The 19,808-nt window shown below is 40.4% G+C and overlaps 1 protein-coding gene across 3 annotated transcripts in view; it reads right to left on the reverse strand.

The window, feature by feature from the left end:
* SAMD12 (sterile alpha motif domain containing 12) overlaps positions 1 to 19,808 on the reverse strand; it is a 471,810-nt gene that overhangs the window by 3,923 nt on the left and 448,079 nt on the right. Inside the window, exons 6-7 of one of the 3 annotated variants that reach the window (XR_010577464.1) lie at positions 1,633 to 1,724; positions 632 to 857 (exon numbers count right to left, since the gene is read on the reverse strand). Coding sequence is in view for 1 of the 3 variants with exons in the window: in XM_065519549.1 (XP_065375621.1) it covers positions 1,696 to 1,724 (29 nt within the window). In the remaining 2 variants the exon portion in view is untranslated. Of the gene's footprint in view, positions 1 to 631; positions 1,725 to 19,808 lie in introns of those variants that run through there. The other 2 variants (XR_012416609.1, XM_065519549.1) reach the window with 2 other exon arrangements.

Raw genomic sequence — 19,808 nt, forward strand, 5'->3', positions numbered from 1 at the left:
CCAAGTCAATTTACATAAATGTTTTTGCACAAATGTAAAAAAAAATTGACTATGGAATTATGGTTATTTTTAAAGCCAGAGAAATCCTGATTTCACATGAAGAAATTGAAGCATAAATACCCTAAATGACTTGTCAAAGATCAGGCAATCAGTGAGTGTCAGAAGCTGAGCTGAAATGCAGAACTCATGGCGTCTGCCTATGTACTTTACGCCACATCACAGTAAAGTGTAAAAGCATGTTAGAGAGTTGCAAGCGTGCCTTTGAAGCCGTTCTCTATCTGTCATTATAAATACCCAGCCTGATAGAGCTCAGTGGTGTTCTTCCAAGAATGTGAAGCATAGACTGCAGAGAATCCACAGCAAGAGGGGTTAAAATTAAACCTGCGGGAATTAATCTCCAACTTTCTAGGCACGGGCAAAGTGAGAGTATATCAATCAGGGAAGAAAAAATGCAAAGTCCAGAAAATGAGACAATATCTTAACATGCCATAGAATATGGAAAGCAGGAAAACATGGCGAGGACTGAGGCCTATGCACAGTCATTTCCCAGACCCCCAGATCCTTGTTTATTTACTCCTTTGTGTTAGTTTCACGTGGCTGTTATAACAAATTATCACAAACTTCCTAGCTCAAAACAACAGAAATATATTTTATTGCAGTTCTGGAGACCAGAAATCCAAAATAAAGGTGTTGGCGGGGTCATGTTCCCTCCTAAAACTCTAGGAGAGAATCCCTCCTTCCCTCTTCCAGCTTCTGGTAGCTCCAGGTATTCCTTGGTCTGTGGCTGCATTTCTCCAGTTTCTGCCTCCGTGGTCATGTTGCCTCCTCCCTTTCTGTGTGTTTTCTCCCCTGTGTGTCTTATAAGGATTCGGGTGAGGATCTCTGGACAGCATTTAGGCCCCACCCAGATAAGCCACGATTGTCTCTTCATCTTTGATTACATTTTCCAAGACTCTTTTCCCAAATAAAATCACATCACAAGTTCCAGTGTTTGACATGAATATTCTTTGGAGGCATTATTTTTTAGCCACTCTCCCACTTCTATTATTGCACATATTCATTATTTGAGTAATTATTTTTGACAACCCTCATCCACACTGAGAGAGTTCATGGGGGCCATAAGCCTTGTCTGTTTCACTCACTGCTGCTCCCAAAGCACCTAGCACAGTGCCTGGGACATAGTAGATGTTTAATGATATTTGGTAGGTTAATAAAAATTTATTAATTTCTTATTATATATTATTAATTTATTGATGAAAATGGGTTTTAATTTTATTAAATTAGTAGTTTGCTTGCCTCAAGGAGTTTATGATCTAGTGGGGGAGTTAGCTAGCTAGATATTTCACATACATAATAGTGTGGCAAGTGCCAAATAAATAGAGCCTAGATTTTGAAAAGCTTTTAACGCTTTTGGATTTTATTCTATAAAACAACATTTAGATGGGATTTCCAGGCATAAGCAGTAATATTTAAAATTTGCTATTTTGATAGTAAATAGCAGTTTTATAGCTGTTGTGTAATTTCAAGTACAAATATCTATTATGATTCATGCTCAACTACATTAGCCCATGGGATTATCCTAAGGGGTAAATTATATATTTGGCATAAATCCAACCGCTGGAAAATACTCACTTGAAAAATGCACAATTATGTCATTTTTGCGGTGCATTTTATAAATAAATCTGAGTCTTCAAATCAGAATGTTCTTGAATGTTGACCAGCACCTGTGAATTATATAAGATCAAAACGTCATTCAATGTTGAATACTATTTTGAATGTTCATTCATTCATTCATTCATTCAATCCTTTCATAGATATTTATTGAGATCCTACTGTGTGTTGTTCTGGGAGCTGGAGGTGCAATTTGAATAAGAATGTAGTCCCTACTTTTAAAGGGCTCATTGTCTATGTTACCCAGATTCTCCAGAAAGCAGATGCATATGACAAAGTAAGAATTTCAGGAGGCTTATTGGAGAGTAAGCTGTGAATGTGAAAGGGTGAGGAAGCAGGATTGGACAAGGGAATCCTTTATGCCAAAAAGCGGATATGACAAAGGAAAGAGGGAGGAGGCAGGATGAGGAAGACAGAGCATCAGACTACAATGCAGATCTGATGAAGTCTTAGCCAACCCAAAGATTCCCTACTAAAGGAGTCCTGAGTTGGCCCTGGTGCCACTGTTATACTCAGTCATTGGCTGGGGCTGCCCGTAAAGATCATGGCCTCAGCTTCAAAGCTCAGGCAGAACTCGAAGGCATTAACAGCTGGAGGCTGTCAGCTAACTGCACTCCTTGCAGCTAAATAGCCAGTTCTTTCTTGAAGGGAGATCACAGCGACGCAACCCCATGGCTGCCACATAGTGTGATCAGGATGAAGGCAAATAAACAGGCAATTTAGATCCAGTAAGGGTAGTGACAGAGTGCCATGGGAGCTTAGCCATGGAGCACCAAACTCCAACTTCAGGACAGGAAAACTTCCAGGAAGAAGTAGGGTTTAAGAGGATGCCTGGATTGTAAGTAGGAGTTAGCCAAATGAAGGAGGCAGGAGTAGGCAGAGAGTGTTCAAGGTTGGAGAACATAATATACAAAGCCTTGTGGGAGAGAAAGCATGGCACATTTGAGAAAATAGCAAGACCTGCTGTATGATTTTAGTATCACATTGCAGGGAGGTGATAGCAAGGGACAAAGCTGGAGAAGTACATGGAGGTAAAGAACGGAGGGCCTTGTCCACCCCATTAAGAAATGCAGGCAGCATAACCACATACAACACGGCCTGTAGATATGAAAATACAAATACCAACAATTTTTCCCCATTGGACTTTGTAGAGAATCCTGAAGACCCCATATCCCAATTCTCTGTGTTTAGATACTAGTGATCCATAGGAAAAGGCAGCTATGTTACCTATGAGGAATAATAACATTCATGATTACCCATTGCTCTTTTGTCCACTCTTTTTATTCAAGGTTACACAGTCCATCTCCCAGTAGGAGAGAAATCACAAGACTGATCGGTTTGGTTGGAGAGAATGGGAAGCACAGAGCCAGGGAGCTCTCAGAAGCATCAGGCCAAGGTAACAGAGCAAAAAGCTGGCGAACCACACTGGGTTCCGAGTATCAGAATAGGGACCAGAAAAGAGCCGAGAATGTTTTGTGCTACTTCTAACTTAGAGAGAAGGATTTTTAAAATGAGCCCTGGGATTTCACTTATATGATCCTATTCTGAGAAAATAGTCATAAATTTGAAGATTTATAATGATTGCTGAGGGCAGTAATGATGGCTAAAATCGAATTGGTGATTGCCATTTTCATGCGAAATGGTTCACATTTGATTTTAGATAATGCTTAGAACAGCCATGTTATACCTAAGAGGCAGGAACTCCTTTTTTTTTTTTTTTTTTTTTGACACAGAGTCTCATTCTGTTGCCCAGGCTGGAGTGCAGTGGCACGATTGCAGCTCACTGCAAACTCCGCCTCCTGGGTTCAAGTGATTCTCATGCGTCAGCCTCCTGAGTAGCTGGGATTACAGGCACACACCACCATACCTGGCTAATTTTTGTATTTTTAGCAGAGATGGGGTTTCACCATGTTGGCCCAGCTGGTCTAGAACACCTGACCTCATATGATCCGCCCACCTTGGCTTCCCAAAGTTTTGGGATTACAGACGTGAACCACCATGCCCAGCCAACAGGAACTATTAATCGTGCCCATTTTTCCTATTAGATATTTTTCTTTTTTGTTTTGTTTTTTGAGATGGAGTTTCATTCTTGTTGCCCAGGCTGGAGTGCAATAGCACAACCCCGGCTCATTGCAACCTCTGCCTCCCTGGTTCAAGTGATTCTCCTGTCTCAGTCTCCCGAATAGCTGGGATTACAGGCCTGTGACACCATGCCCCGCTAATTTTTTGTCTTTTTAGTAGAGACAGGGTTTCACCATGTTGGTCAGGCTGGTCTCAAACTCCTGACCTCTTGATCCGCCCGCCTCGGCCTCCCAATGTGCTGGGATTACAGGCATGAGCCACCACACCCGGCCCCTAAGAGAAAATTAAAGCTAAGAGAGGTTAAAGAACGTGTCCAAGGTCACATAGTTAATATGCACAGAAAGGTTAAACAAAGCATTGTTTTAATTTCAATTTTATTGTAGAGACAGTGTCTTGCTCTGTTGCCCAAGCTGGAGTGCAGTGGTGCAATAAGCTCACTGTAACCTCAAACTCCTAGACTCAAGAGATCCTCCTGACTTAGCCTCCTAAGTAGCTAGGATTACTCCTTGCTGATTTTTTTCGCCGTGTGTGTGTGTGTGTGTGTGTGTGTTTGTGTGTGTGTGTGTGTGTGTTGGTAGAGATTTTTTTTTTCTTTCTTTTTGAGATGGAGTCCATCCAAGCTGGAGTGCAGTGGTGTGATTTTTTTCTCACTGCAACCTCCGCCACCAGGTACAAGTGATTCTCCTGCCTCAGTCTCTGGAGTAGCTGGCATCACAGGCACACACCACCATGCCCGGCTAATTTTTGTATTTTTTTGATAGAGACGGGGTTTCACCATGTTGGCCACGCTGGTCTTGAACTCCTGACCTCAAGTGATCCACCCGCCTGGGCCTGGGATTACAGGCATGAACCACCTCATGCTGGGATTACAGGCATGAGCCACCGTGCCTGGTTGAGATGGAGTCTTTCTATGCTGCTCAGGCTGGTCTCAAACTCATGGGTTCAAGAGATCCTCCTGCCTCAGCATTATTTTTTAAAATTACAAATGACCTAGAGGGAAACTATTAATTTTGGGTATGTATATATTCAGGAATATTAAGTGGTTATTAGAAAAATGTTTTCAAGTTGTCGTTAATGACATTAACAAATATATATGTTATGATTTTTAGTGAAAAAAGTGGAATGTAAAATCTTACAAGCATCATGATCTCCTTTTAAAAAAACTGCTTCATTGAGGTATAATATATACACCATAAAATTTACCCACTTCAAGTGTATAATTTAATGATTTTTGGAAAATTTACAGAATACAACCATTACCACAATCCAGTTCTAGAATATTTCCATCATCTTCCCCCCTCAAAAAACCATTCATACCTTTGTGCAGTTAATCCCTATTTCCATCTCCAGTCACAGACAATCCTAACATACTTTCTTGCTAACAGATTTGCCTTTCTGGACATTCCGTACAGCGTGTAATCATGTCACAGGTGGTTATTTACATCTTTCTTCTTTCACTTAGCATAATGTTTTTGAGCTTTACTCACGTTACAGCATGTTCAATGGTTTGTTATTTTTAACTGCTGAATAGTAGTTCTATTGTATGGTTATATGACATTTCGCTTATCCATTTACCAGTTGATGGACATTTGGGTTGTTTCTACTTTTTGGTAATTATGAATAAGGCTGCTATAAACATTGCCTGCAAATCTTTGTGTGGACATACATACAATTTTATTTTTCTTGAGTATATGTGTAAGTGTATAATTGCTGGGTCATATGGTAAATGTGTGCTTAACTTTTTTTTTTTTTTTTTTTGAGACAAAGTCTTATTCGGCAGCCCAGGCTGAGGGGTGCAGTGGCACCATTACAGCTCACTGCAACCTTGAGCTCCCAGGCTCAATCAATCCTCCCACCTAAGCCTCCCAAAATGTTGGGATGACAGGCATGAGCCCATCAGCAGTTCACAAGGATTCCAGCTTTTCCACATTCTCACCAACACTTGAAGTTATACATGTTTTTATTCTAGCCATTCTGGTAGATGTGAGGTGATGGCTCATTGTGGTTTTATGTATTTACATAAAGACCAATAACGTTCAATGTTTGTAAATAAGCTTATTTTCCATCTGTATATCTTCAAATATTTTGCCCATTTTTATTGGGTTATTTTCTTACAACTGAATTTTGAGTATTCTTTATATCTTCTGGGCTCAAGTCCTTTCTCCCAGTTTCTTTCTCTTAACAGAGTCTTCCAAAGAACAGGAATTTTTAATTTTGATGAAAAATATAACTTTTTTCTTTTATGGGTTGTGTTCTTTTGTGGGTGCGTTGTCTAAGACGTCACTGCCTAATCCATGGTTCCAAAAATTTTCTCCTATATTTTCTTCTAGAAGTTTTACAGTTTCAAGTTTTGCATTTATGCCCATGATCCATTTTTAGTTACTTTACCATAATGTGAGTTATGAAGTTTTTACTTTTTTATTTTTTTTGCATATGGACAGCAAATTGTTCCAGAATTGTTTGTTAAAAAGACCATCATTATCAACTGAATCACCTTTGTTCCTTTATTGAAAATTAGTTGACCATATACATACAGGTCTATTTTTGGACTCTATTCTGTAACACTGACCTATTTGTTCATCTTGCAACCAATACCATATTGTCTTGAATTCTTTAATTCCAGCGATTCTCAACTGGGAGTGATTTTGCCCCCCTCCCTTCCCATCACCAGGGGATATTTAATAAAGTCTGAAGACATTTTTATTGTTATAACGGAAGAGGTGCTACTGCTATATGGTGAGAAGAGGCCAAGGATGCTACTAAATATCCTTCTAAATACAGGACAGTCCCCAAAACAAAGAGTTATCTAGTTCCAAATGTCAATACTGCCTCTATTGAGAAACTCTGCTTTTGAATTTATGATATAAATCTTTAACTCATCACATGCCTTCAAGTGTATTATATTATTTCACCTGTAGTATAAGAATCTTACTTCAGTATATTCTCCCTGCCTTTATACTATTGTTGCAATTTTACTTCTACATGTTATAAATATTACAATACATCATTATTATTGTTTTTTCCCTTTTTTTAAGAGACAGGGTCTTGTTTTGTCCCCCAGCCTGGAGTGTAGTGGTGCAGTCACATCTCACTGCAGCCTTGAACTCCTGGGCTTAAGTGATACTCTTGCTTCAGCCTCCCGAGTAGCTAGTACTACAGGCACATGCCTCTGCACCCAGCTATTTTTTTTTTTTTAATTTTTTGTAGAGATGGGTTCTTGCTATGTTGCCCAGGCTGGTCTCAGACTCCCTGCCTCAAGCAGTCCTCCTGTCTTGGCCTCCCAAAGTACTGAAATTATAGGCATGAGTCACCACTCCTGGACATTATTATTGTTGCTTTAAATAATTGATCATCTCTTTAAAAATTAAAATAGGAAGAAGAGTATTTATATTTACCAATTCCAAGGTTCTTCTTTTCTTTGTGTAGATCCAAATTTCCACGTGTTTATTTTCCTTGTGTTTTAAGTGCAAGTCTGTTTCTGATGAATTCTTTTAGCTCTATATACATCTGAAAAAAATTTTATTTTGCCTTCATGTTGAAAGGTAGTTTTCTGGAGTATTTTTTCAAATTGTTGGAAAGCCAGGGATAGTGACACACACCTGTAGTCCCAGCCTCTTGGGAGGAGGTGGGGGAATCACTTGAGCCCAGGAGTTCAAGAACAGCCTGTGCAACATAGTGAGACCAATCTCTAAAACATTTTTTTAAATTCTAGTTTGACGGATTTTTTCTTACAGTATCTTAAAATGTTTCTCCACTGTTTTCTAGCTCACGTTATTTCTAATGAGAAATCTGTTATCATCCTTATCTTTGCTCTTTTGTATGAGTCTTTTTTTCTCTAGCTGCTTTAAAAATTGTTCTCTTTATTACTAGTTTTAATAACATTGGTTACAATGTACACCATTGGCGGCTCTTTCTTATGTTTCTTGTACTTGAGTTTTATTGAGCTTCTTGGATGTATAAGTTTATACTTTTTATCAAGTTTGGAAAATATTTAACCATTACTTTTTCAAATGTTTTTTAGCCCCTCCTGTTTGGGCCTCCAATTACATTTATATTTAACTTATGATGTTGTCCCACAGCTCAGTAATACTCTATTTGTTTTTAAAGAAGAAGAAATTTAAAAAGTAAACAGCAATCATCAAAAACCTGGAGTGATCATAGCAGGAACCAAAGACAGATTAAGATACTGAAGTACCAAAAATCAATGCAAAAGATATAACATGGGGAGCTCTAGTGGGAGCTGGGAAATCCACGGGGCGTACAGACTCTGTAACAATGAAATGGAAGCCAGACCAACCTTAAGACATCTGACCTGCCATCTTCCTAAAGACCCAAGAGTGAAGAGATTAGATTTAGCACCAACTCAGATATAAAAAGCATGTCCAATTTTGGTCTTTACAACTTAGAAGACATATAACAAAGCAGAAAAGGGTTCAGAAAAGAGCAGAAAGATGGCCAAATAATTTTCAAATAGAACCTCTGAAGAAAGGATAAATGAATTTGGGTTGTTTACCCAGAAAAAGAAAGGCCAAAGTTCTACTTAATACTTGTTTTCAAGAATTTAAAGTTGGAATCTGACTAGATTCTACATCCCCAGAACACAGAACTAGCTGCCACCACCCCCACCAAAAAAGTAAAACATTTAAGATTTAGGATTGAAATAACCAACTGAGATTCAAAATAGCAAGAATTTTGTTTGTTTTGTGTTTTTCCCTTTCTTTCTTTTTTCTGCCTTTCTGCCTTCCTTCCTTTCTTCCTTTCTCTTTCTTTCTTTCTTTCTTTCTTTCTTTCTTTCTTTCTTTCTTTCTTTCTTTCTTTCTTTCTTTCTTTCTTTCTTTCTGACTTTCTTTCTGACTTTCTTTCTTTCTTTCTCTTTCTTTCTTTCTTTCTTTCTTTCTTTCTTTCTTTCTTTCTTTCTTTCTTTCTTTCTTTCTTTCTTTCTTTCTTTCTTTCTTTTTCTTTCTTTCTTTCCTTCTTCCTTCCTGCCTTCCTTCCTTCCTTCGTTCCTGCCTGCCTGCCTTCCTTTCTTTCCTTTCCTTTCCCTTCCCTTCCCTTCCTTTCCTTTCCCTTTCCCTTTCTCCTTCCTTCCCTCCCTCCCTCCCTCCCTCCCTCCCTCCCTCCCTCCCTCCTTCCTTCCTTCCTTCCTTCCTTCCTTCCTTCCTTCCTTCCTTCCTTCCTTCCTTCCTTCCTTCCTTCTTTTTTGACAGAGTTGCTCTCGTGCCCAGGCTAGAGTGCAATGGCAGAAGATTAGCTCACTGCAACCTTTGCTCACCAGTCTCAAACAATCCTCCTGCCTCAGCCTCCTGAGTAGCTGGGACTACAGGTGTGCACCATCAAACCTGGCTAATTTTTGCATTTTTTGTAGAGACAGGATTTCATCATGTCACCCAGTCTGGTCTTAACTCCTGGCCTCAAGCAATTCACCCCCCTCAGCCTCCCACAGTGCTGGGATTACAAGCGTAAGCCACTGTGCCTGGGCAAGAATTTCTTGATTCAGGAGACATGAAGGTTTGGAAAAGTCCACCACTGGTAGTGGAATTTGTTCCCAGTGCTTTATGCAACACAAGTACAACACCATTCATAATCAGAAGTGAATGTTTTAAAATGGTGACTGAAAGTCTATGAAATGTTACATAATTACTGTGAATAGATCCATTTAATACCTGCACATTTGATAAGCTGTGGGTTATGCCAGACATTCCTAACCCCTTGGCTGGCTAAAGAGAGCTGGCAAGGGAAGCCAGAGAATCACTGCTCATAAGCATGTTTTTCTCCTGGTCTTCGTGTCAGTTAGTTTTCACTGCATAACAAAACATCCCACAACTCAGTGCCATAAAATAATTATTTATTTTTCCTCATGTAGGGTTGGGTGGCTTGGGTTCAAGTGGTAGCTGCTGAATTGGCTCTGTGTCTGAGTGTTTGCTGTAGAACCTGGGTAAAGGGGAAACAGCTACCTGAAGGAAAGTAGTCGTAATAGGGATGAGTGAAGAGCCAGAGGGCAAGCCCCACTGCACAAGCACAATTCAGCCCTTTGCTCATGTCAAACCCACTAGCATCTCATTAGTCAAGCTCAAAGTCAAGGGAAAGGAAAATACACTCTATTTTGTGGAAGGAACTGCAAAATATACTCAAAGCATGTGGACAGAGAGGGGCAGAAAAAAAAATGAGGTCAAACATACAATCTACTTCCCTCTGCAAAGAGAGAAAAAGCCAACTTACACAGGTAGCCAAAACCCAAGTGGCTCGGTATTAAGGTGCCAGTTATGAGACTGGTCCATGCTTCAGGCACATTCTTCTTTGCATTGGCTGTCTTAAGCTTCATTTCCCTCGTTGGTCTTATAACTGAACTTGCCCTTTGATACTGCTGTAGACGGGAGATGACCAGAGGCTACACCATGGGTTGAGGGTTACTCTAGGTTGGAGTGGTATCTCCACCTTTCTCCTTCCTCTATATCCTTCAAAAGCAAAAACCTATCTACCTTCTATGTTTCATATCTGAACTAATGGTTTTACAATCTATCCAGTCATTCAATTTGGAAACCTGAGCTTCATCTTTAATTCCTCTTTTTCTTCATCCCGTCATCCAATTGTTTTAAATCTCTTTAATCTACATCTGAGATGAATTTCTCTCCAAGTATCTCTGCTACCTTCCCCGTTTAGATCCCTTTTGTCTTTTATTTGGATTACTACAGTGACCCTAACTGGTCTCCTGTCACTATCCTTGATCTCCCCAGTCCATCCACTACACTGCAGCCAATTACCTTTGGAAAAAGCAAACTAGATCATGTCAATGCCTGCTTAAGCAAAAGTCAAAGAATACACAGACACAAGTGCACACAAACACACATAAACACACACACACACACACACACACACACACACACACACACAATAAAGAATAATACCAAAATCTTTATCATGACACTCAAGGGTCTCCAAAATCTGGCTCCCTTTTCAGCTTTATTTCATTTCACCCCACCTGTACTCTAATCACACTGAGCTACCTATTCTTTAAACATGCCATCCACTTCAATACGTTCTTGTATGTGTAGCTGATATTCACCATGCATGGGATGCCCTTCCAGACAGCCTCTGTCAGACCAAAATTTCTAATCAAACATCACTGTTCTTTCAGAATTAATCATTCTTTCCTTTGTGTTCCCATGACACGCTGTTCATAATGTTATCATAATGCGGATCTCACATAAATGTGCATGTATCAATTATTCACAGAAGCCCCAGGAAGAAAGAAGAGCATAAATAACTTTTTGTACAATGCAGAAAACTTTTCAGGAAGCACTTAGCCTGGAAGTTGTTCTTTCTCTTTCAGAGGTCCAGGGTGTTCTATAGAGCTCATACCATTAAATTTTAGTATACACCAACAATCTATATAGCTGTAATAGGCAGTACTGCAGAATAGGCATTGTGCATCCTACGGCCCAGCAGTGCAAACATTTGTGCAATAGAAAATTAGGAATAATAATAGCATGAGTTACAGTAAAATATCCAATAAACACTTAAAACCTGAACCTTGAGAGCAATGACACAAAAAGAAAATGACAATCCTTTGTAACACTATGCCAGCTTTGGTATAAAAAAGTAAGCAAACAGCAAAAGGGACCAGTTTGGGGCAGCAAATGGATGGAGCAAATAGGCATAAAACCAGGAGGTAAACTAGAAGAATTAGGTCCCACCATGATGGCGACATTCCCTTGGGTGACACTGTTAGCAAGACTGCTCACACTGTAATTAAATTTTAGTTATATCTGCATATTGGTTATGGCTTCATTATTAAACTTTAATTCTGTATATATATGTTTGTGTAATGAATACACATATATGTATTTATTTGTATCTATTTAGTATATTATATCTAATGAATTATAAAGTGTGGGTTCAATCAAGCTGTTTAATCTTTTTTCTTATTTCTATTAAGTCCTGGGGAGGAAATGCTATTGCGTTTTGCCAAAGTTAGAATGGACTCAACCCTAAATTAAAATAACTATCTAATGCTCAGAACACACAGACCAGATACATCACTGAAGAATGTGGTCGATTAGCGGTGTTTTTGGGGGGATGGGCCATATCTAACAATAGTTTATAATACAGTATCTTAAAGTTCTTTATGGTTTTATTCAGTTATGAGAGGATCAAGGCAGGAGCTCATATTGTATCCAGTGTAAAACTCATCACTGTCTCTGGTATATCACAGGTGCCCAATCAGTGCTCACCGATATAAATTTCATGGGCACCAGAAGGATGCCTATTGATGTAACCTGGACTGTATTGGAAATTGACGTGCTCCAAGGAAGGAGAATGCTAGGGTGCTCCTAGCATTCTGGACAAGAGCCTCAGTGCATTACTGTGTTGTTGCTAAATCAGGTGAATGGAATGCGAGGTGAGGAGGGTGCCTATGGCAGAGATTTCATTACTTTTTCACAACACACCTTAGCACAGGTCTAGTCTGTCCAGCTTCTAGGAAGATGAATAATTAAAAGGAAATGGTACGTGTCTGAATCAGCAGTGTCCATGCACACAGAGATGAATAAGGTGAAGCAGCCTGGAATTTTTATTCTGGTTTTATATTTTTTTGCTTTCTCATTTTTTTGTTAATCCACCTAGCTTAGTGAAATTAAGTGTCACAGGCATAGAAGTAAATCCAAGCATTTCTATCCAGCATTAAATTCTTTCTGTATCATAAAGCATACCTTTTTTCATAATATGTAGCATTATTGCATGATTTATTTTCAGTCTTTTGCAATGAATAATCTCAAAGTCACTATCCTGTTTTAGTTGAAGGCAAGGGAAACTATAAAATGGCACCAAACTCACATGGAATTAGCTGGGGAATCTGCTGTATCTATTATTCCAGCTCAAGCAGAATTGCTCTGCAGCTCAATAACTGTAAAAAGACCCATTGATAGCAACCCCTTTCATTGCAGTGGCACTTTACATGGCAATGATAATACATGATAACTCAAGCCAACAGAGAACAAAATATCTGTGGTATAAGATAACATCGGATTTTATCAGTGTGAAAATTTGGCCTAATATTGCTTGCTTGGATCCAAATGTCTTTCAGCCAACTTGATTTAAGATGTTAATGCCATTTTCTGTGGGTGGAAGGATGGAATTGTGATTTTCTTTTGTGTTTCAGAGGTTTGTTGGAGAAACATTAGATATCAAGGCTCCATGTGGGCCAGACCCTGCATGTTTTGAAAGGGCTCTATGTAGGTACTCATTACTCATCTAAGAAAACCTTTGTACTCAGTATGTTTTAACTGGCTGAATGTAAATTAAAAACAAATACTACTATATTTGCCAATTCTTATATGTCCCAGGATATCCATTTTTAAATGCATAATTCGGTTTAGTAAGTGTTCAATGGGCATCTATTATACACTGTGCTAGACATTCATGATAATACAAGGACAAAGTTATCATGAAAAGGGAGAAAAAGCATACAAATGCTATACAATGTGGCAAAATGTTGGAAGAATATATACAAAATGCTTTGCTAAAGGGTTCTGAGTAGAGTGACATTCCAAGATGGAAGGAAGGAAGAAAGATTCAAACAGCCATTGGTCAGATGCTCTTTGCAGTTATCAATGTTTGACATGAGAAAGTGAATGAATGAATGATGTATTTTGTCAGATAAATTATGCAGGGTCAGTATGATGTTTGCCCTATGGAAATTAGAAGGGTTGGATATTCAAGACAGAGGAAAAAACACAGGCAATAATACAACAGCTAGTAAAAACACAGCAATACTGGGGAGGAAAAAAACACCAAATGGTTTTGTTGGATGTGAAGAGATTTACATAGAATTGGAGTCACTAAAGTACACTGAAGTCATGCTTTTTTAGAACTATAAAGTTAAGATGAGAAACTTATATTTAATTCAGGGGTAGCAATCAAAACTGGGAAATGATATGATTTAAATAGGACTTCAGGAAGATGGATGTAATCTTGGCCACATGACTTTGAACCAGAGAGACCTAGGCATGAATGTTAGTGCCACCAGTTAGCTCTCTGTGGGTAACTTAATCTCTCCAAGCCTCAGACTCTTCATCAGTAAAATGAAGATAATAAACCCACCATGAATGTATAAATCCATGGAACACCAATACCAGGATAATTGTTATCTCCAGGGACAGAAGGTCAGGAATGGGATTGGTGAAGTGAGGACAAAGGAGATTTCAGCTGTTGCTGAAGCAAAAATGGCAAAAGGTGAGCATTGTCCATACTCCATGTGAAAAACATTTATATTATTTTAAGCGTATCTAAATGTTTGAAATATTTCATAAATACATATTTTTAAAAGCCTAAGTTGTAGCCATGGTTGCAGGACATACTATTTATCAACTCCATGTAAAAACATTTATATTATTTTAAGCGTATCTAAATGTTTGAAATATTTCATAAATATATATTTTAAAAAGCCTAAGTTGTAGCCATGGTTGCAGGACATACTATTTATCAAGTGTGAGAAAGCCCTGGCACGTGGCTGTATCTCATAAATAGGAGCTATTTCGTTATTGTTTTTACAATGTTGCAATTAGGGCAGTGAAACAGAAAATAAAGGATGAAAGAGAAGTGGTGGAATAAAATTGTAGGGCATGGGCCGGGCGCAGTGGCTCAAGCCTGTAATCCCAGCACTTTGGGAGGCTGAGACGGGCGGATCACAAGGTCAGGAGATCGAGACCATCCTGGCTAACACGGTGAAACCCCGTCTCTACTAAAAAATACAAAAACTAGCCGGGCGAGGTGGCGGACGCCTGTAGTCCCAGCTACTCGGGAGGCTGAGGCAGGAGAATGGCGTAAACCCGGGAGGCGGAGCTTGCAGTGAGCTGAGATCCGGCCACTGCACTCCAGTCTGGGCGACAAAGCGAGACTCTGTCTCAACAACAACAACAAAAAAAATAAAATTGTAGGGCATGGAGTACTTCCACTTATAGCCAAAATAGAATAACAGAGACTGAGCTTGCCTTCTTTCTTAAAACCACCTAAAACATGGACAAAGTGTATGAAACAAAGTTTTTCAAGATTGTGGACATCAGACAATGAAGAGCGGTGTTCCCAGAGAGATGAGAAACAAATTACGTGAGTCTTATAAATGCTCCAGCTTACTGACTGAAGAGTTTCCTGGGCTTGGAGCAGGAGAGGGAAGTCAGGTGGATCCCAGTGGTCTCTGTAAGTTGAGGAGACAAGGGTGAGAGTCCAGGGAGGCCAAGCTTTCAAGCACCTAGAGTTTGCAGGACAGAATATAGGAGAAGTGAGAGCTGCCCAGACAGAGGACTCTAGGAGACAGAGGACTCTAGGAGATTTTTAGAAAGTACATCTTGCATATTCACCTGAGTAATAATCAGCATATGCATGTAAGGACATTACCTAATGCCAGAAAAACAACCATCCAAAAGGATTAGAGGAAACAGCCCTTAAGATTTCACACAAAGCCATGAAGATTGCCTGCTTACACCAGCAAGAACAGAAAATAGTACTGATGGCAGCAGTGGCCTATCTGGAATGGCTGCTGCAAAGACACCAACTGCAGTGGTGGAGGTACTGCCAGGATGGCATGTTCCGTGGAGCTGGTGGAAGCTGGGGACAGGTGGAAGTCCCCCGTCCTTCTGAGTTGGAGGGGTAGGACCCCTGCTCTCCCAGGCACAGCTGCAGCAGGCATTGGCTTGCAGGTGCCCCTTGGCAGAAACAGCATGGGCACCATGAACGGAGGTAGAAAGTGGACAGGCTCCTGGACAGAAAGCGGTGGGTCCCTGGTGAAGCCCCAACTTCAAACCAGGGATTGTCTAAGCCTGGGGGCTGGGTCTCCAGTTCTGTGGACCAGAGTGAGAACTTACGGTGCATTTTCCAGGCCTGCCCATGGCTGCCCATGGACCAATCAGCATGCCTCTGAACTTCCTCCCCTCTGAAGCCCATAAAACCACTAGACTTAGCCAGACTAGGGCAGATGATGGGATGACCTACCTGTGGAGAGGAGCTACGCACTGTGGGTCTCCTCCCAGTTGAGAGCTGAACAGACATTGAGACAACCTGCCTGCAGAAAGGAGCTACCCACTTCAGGTCTCAATAAAGCACCTCTGCCTTGCTCACCCTCTGGTTGTCCATGTACCTCACTCTTCCTGGATGTGGGACAAGAACTTGGGACCTGCCGAATGGTGGGACTGAAAGAGTTGTAACACAAACAGGTCTGAAATATGCTCTCCTCCCCACCCCCACCCCACTTGCCACATTTCAGGCATGAGAAGGAGAGAAGAGAGAAGAACTGTGGCCCTTCGGGGAGCCCAGACCTAGAAACTCCCTGAGCCAGGGCTATGACTTCATCTTTGGGGCTCTGTGGTTCCTAATGTCTCCAAGCTCCTAGGTGCCACCACATTCCCCAGTGCCCACAGTGGAAGCTGCTTGTGGTATGCCCAGTCCAGCTGCAGCCTCACAAAGAGCTGGCACCTGTGCCAGTGCCTGGAGCTGCCTGCCCCACTACAGTCAGCGTGCCTGGCTGTGCACAGTGGCCGGACACCATGCTTGCCACTCTGAGCCTGGTTTGCCCTTGGCAAACATGGGATCAGGGCTGGAAGTATGAGCCAAGTGCAGCCTCCAGGCTGAGTGAGCGGAATAAGCTCAGTGGGCCCGAGCAAAACTTGGGCAAAGGCGCCAATTGCCACAGAGGTTTCCAGCTGGCAGAGCAACACCCCAAGGATCCTGTGACAGTATAATTCATAAAGCATCAATAAAGTACTCAGAAGGGCTTTATTTTACTAGTGGAGAAAAATTAATCCTAGATAAAGTGCTTCTCTGATCCTACATAACAAAACTTTTTTTTTTTTTTTGAGAGGGCGTGTCACTCTTGTCGCCCAGGCTGGAGTGCAATGGTGCGATCTCGGCTCACTGCAACCTTCACCTCCTGGGTTCAAGCGATTCTCCTGCCTCAGTCTCCCCAGTAGCTGGGATTACAGGTGCTTGCCACTATGCCCGGCTAATTTTTGTATTTTTAGTAGAGATAGGGTTTCACCATGTTGGCCAGGCTGGTCTCGAACTCCTGACTTCAGGGGATTTGCCCGCCTCAGCCTCCCAAAGTGCTGGGATTACAGGCATGAACCACTGCTCCTGGCCCATAACAAAACTTTATAACAAGACCCAAAAGAATCAAATTTTTTAATTTCCAAGTAATTTAAATATATTGTGGAACAAATCTCAAAATATTTCTAAGAATGTAAAAATATATAGCATCCAACAAAGTACAACTCATAATATTTAAAGACTAATTTGACAAAAGATATATAATACCTGTACACTGAAAACTATAAAACATTGCTGAAGTTAATTTAAACAAACTTCAACAAATGGAGAGATAGATATATTATGTCCATGGATCTGAAGACTAAATATTTTTGATTTTTTCCAAGTTGATCTATAGATTCGATGCAATACCAGTGAAAATTCATAAAATTTGTAGGGAAATACAATGGACCTATACTAGCCAAATCAATTTTCAAAATGAAAAACAAAAGTTATACTATCTGATTTTAAGACTTATCATGAGGTTATAGTAGTCAACCCAGTGTCAGACTTATGTTAATATAGGGAAATAGATCAATGGTACAAAACAGATAATCCAGAAACCAAAGTAGAGAGACCAACACACATATATGATCAACTGATTTTTCACAAAGTGAAGAAAGAGTTTCATTCAAGTTTCTAACAAATGGTGCCAAACAATTTGCAAATACAAATAAGAAGAAATTTTGGTCTACCTTGAGCCACATACAAAAGTTGAGTGAAAATGGATCATAGATCTAAATGTGAAACATATAAATATACAACTTATAAAAGAAACATAAGAGAAAAATCTTTATAACCTTGGATTGGGCAAATATTTCTCATTTATGACACCAAAAGCATGATATATAAAAGAAGAAAGTGAACTTTATCAGTATTATAAACTCTTCTTCAAAAGACACTGTGTGTTAGCTTGTGCCTATAATCCCAGCACTTTGGGAGGCTAAGGTGGGAGAATCGCTTGAACCCAGGGCTTTGAGACCAGCCTGGACAACATGGTGAGACCCTGTCTCTACAAAAAAAAAAAAAAAAAAAAAAAAATTAGTTGGGTGTGGTGGCAAATGCACCTTGTGGAGGCAAAAGTCCTCCCCAAGTGAGTGGGAGGACTACTTGAGCCCAGGAGCTCAAGGCTGCAGTGAGCCATGTCTCCAAGCGGCAAATGGCATATAAGCAAAGGAAAGGATCAACATCATTCTGAAAAATGCAAAGTAACCTATGGTGATAGAAAAAAAGCAAATAGTGGCCTGGCCGTGGTGGCTTACACCTATAATCCCAGCACTTTGGGAGGCCAAGGCGGGTGGATTACCTGAGGTCAGGAGTTCAAGACCAGCCTGGACAACATGGTGAAACCCCATTTCTACTAAAAATACAAAAATGAGCTTGGTATGGTGACATGTGCCTGTAGTACCAGCTACTCAGGAGGCTGAGGCAGGGAATCACTTGAACCTGGAAGGTGGAGGTTGCAGTGAGCTGAGATCACACCACTGCACTCCAGCCTGGGCAGCAGAGCAAGACTCTGTCTCAAAAAAAAAAAAAAAAGAAGAAAGCAAATAGTAGTTGCCTGGGAATAGGGAGGACAAGGGGACAAAGTTGCCTGAGGCAACTTTTAAGGGTTATGGCTATGTTTTCTATCTCGTGTGCTTTATAGATGTATCCATGTCAAAATTTATCAAATTACATACTTTAAGTGCAGTTTATTGTAATGTAAATTGTACCTCAATAAAGACATTAACATGATTATAGAGAATGTAATCTTATTGGCAGGAAAGAAAGGAAGAAATCAAAGATGACAAGAGACTGTCAAGATTTCAACTTTGAGTGACTGATGAATGTGGTGTTTCTGTAAATGAGAAGGAGAACAAACAGACTGGTAGAGATAATGATGAGTTCATTGGAGACATATTGAATTTGAGATCCTGATGAGTTATTCAGGTAGAGATGTCCAACAGACAGATGAAATCTAGGTCTAGACTTCTCAAGAGGCATGGGCTGCAGATTTTAAAAAGGGTAGAGACCACGTCACAAAAGTGATTACTGAATTGCTGGAAACAGGTGAGCTTGCTAAAGGGAAATAGAAGTGTGTGGAACTTCGAGTAATATCTACACCTGCAGGCATAGAGAACAAGAAAAGAGTGAAAATGGAGGCAATGGTTGGTAAATTATGAAATGCAGAATTGAGCATGGTCACAAACTGAAGGCCATGACAGTGTTTCAAAGACTAAACAATCTCTAGTATCAAACACAGCATTAAAGTTGAGGAAAATGAAGACTGGGCAAACAAGTGGCAGGATATCAGTAATCTGGGTAAAAACAAAAATAAAACAAACAAACAAAACAACTTTGGAAGGATATTAGAGACCAAAACCTGATTTTGAGGGGCTAAGTATTGCATGGATTTGAATAAACAGAGGCACATAACCTGCCATTTTTTTAAAGAATACAGATGGAAAGGTAGTTTGTGAAGGCTCATGGTCAATAAAAGTATTTTCTTTTTTTGAAGCAGGGACCCACTTTGTTGCCCAGGCAGGAGTGCAGCGGCATGATCACAGCTCACTGTAGCCTTGACCCAAGCAGCTGGGACGACAGGAACACACCACCACACCTGGCTAACTTTTATATGTTTTGTGGAGATGGGGACTCCCTCTGTTGCCCAGTTTGGTCTCAAAATCCTGAGCTCAAGCAATCCTCCTGCTTCAGCCTCCCAAAGTGTTGGGATTACAGGTGTGAGCCTGCAACTGGCCAAAAGTGTTTTCTATTAGAGTTTGGGTAATAGGAACGTGATTTGAGGTAAGGAGGAGAAAGGCAGCAGGAGGGATTGTAGATAAAAGCCACGTTAAGTTATTGCACAGTGGTATTCATACTGGCTACACATTAGAACCACCTGCGGGAGGCTTAGGCAATACCCATGCCTTGGGGAGTCAAAGCAGAACCTGAGGTTGGAGCAAAACCTGGGGAGCTTCAATCTTGCTAGGAGCAAGAGT

This window comes from Macaca fascicularis, chromosome 8 (genome assembly GCF_037993035.2).
Source record: "Macaca fascicularis isolate 582-1 chromosome 8, T2T-MFA8v1.1".
Taxonomy (NCBI): Eukaryota; Metazoa; Chordata; class Mammalia; order Primates; family Cercopithecidae; genus Macaca; species Macaca fascicularis.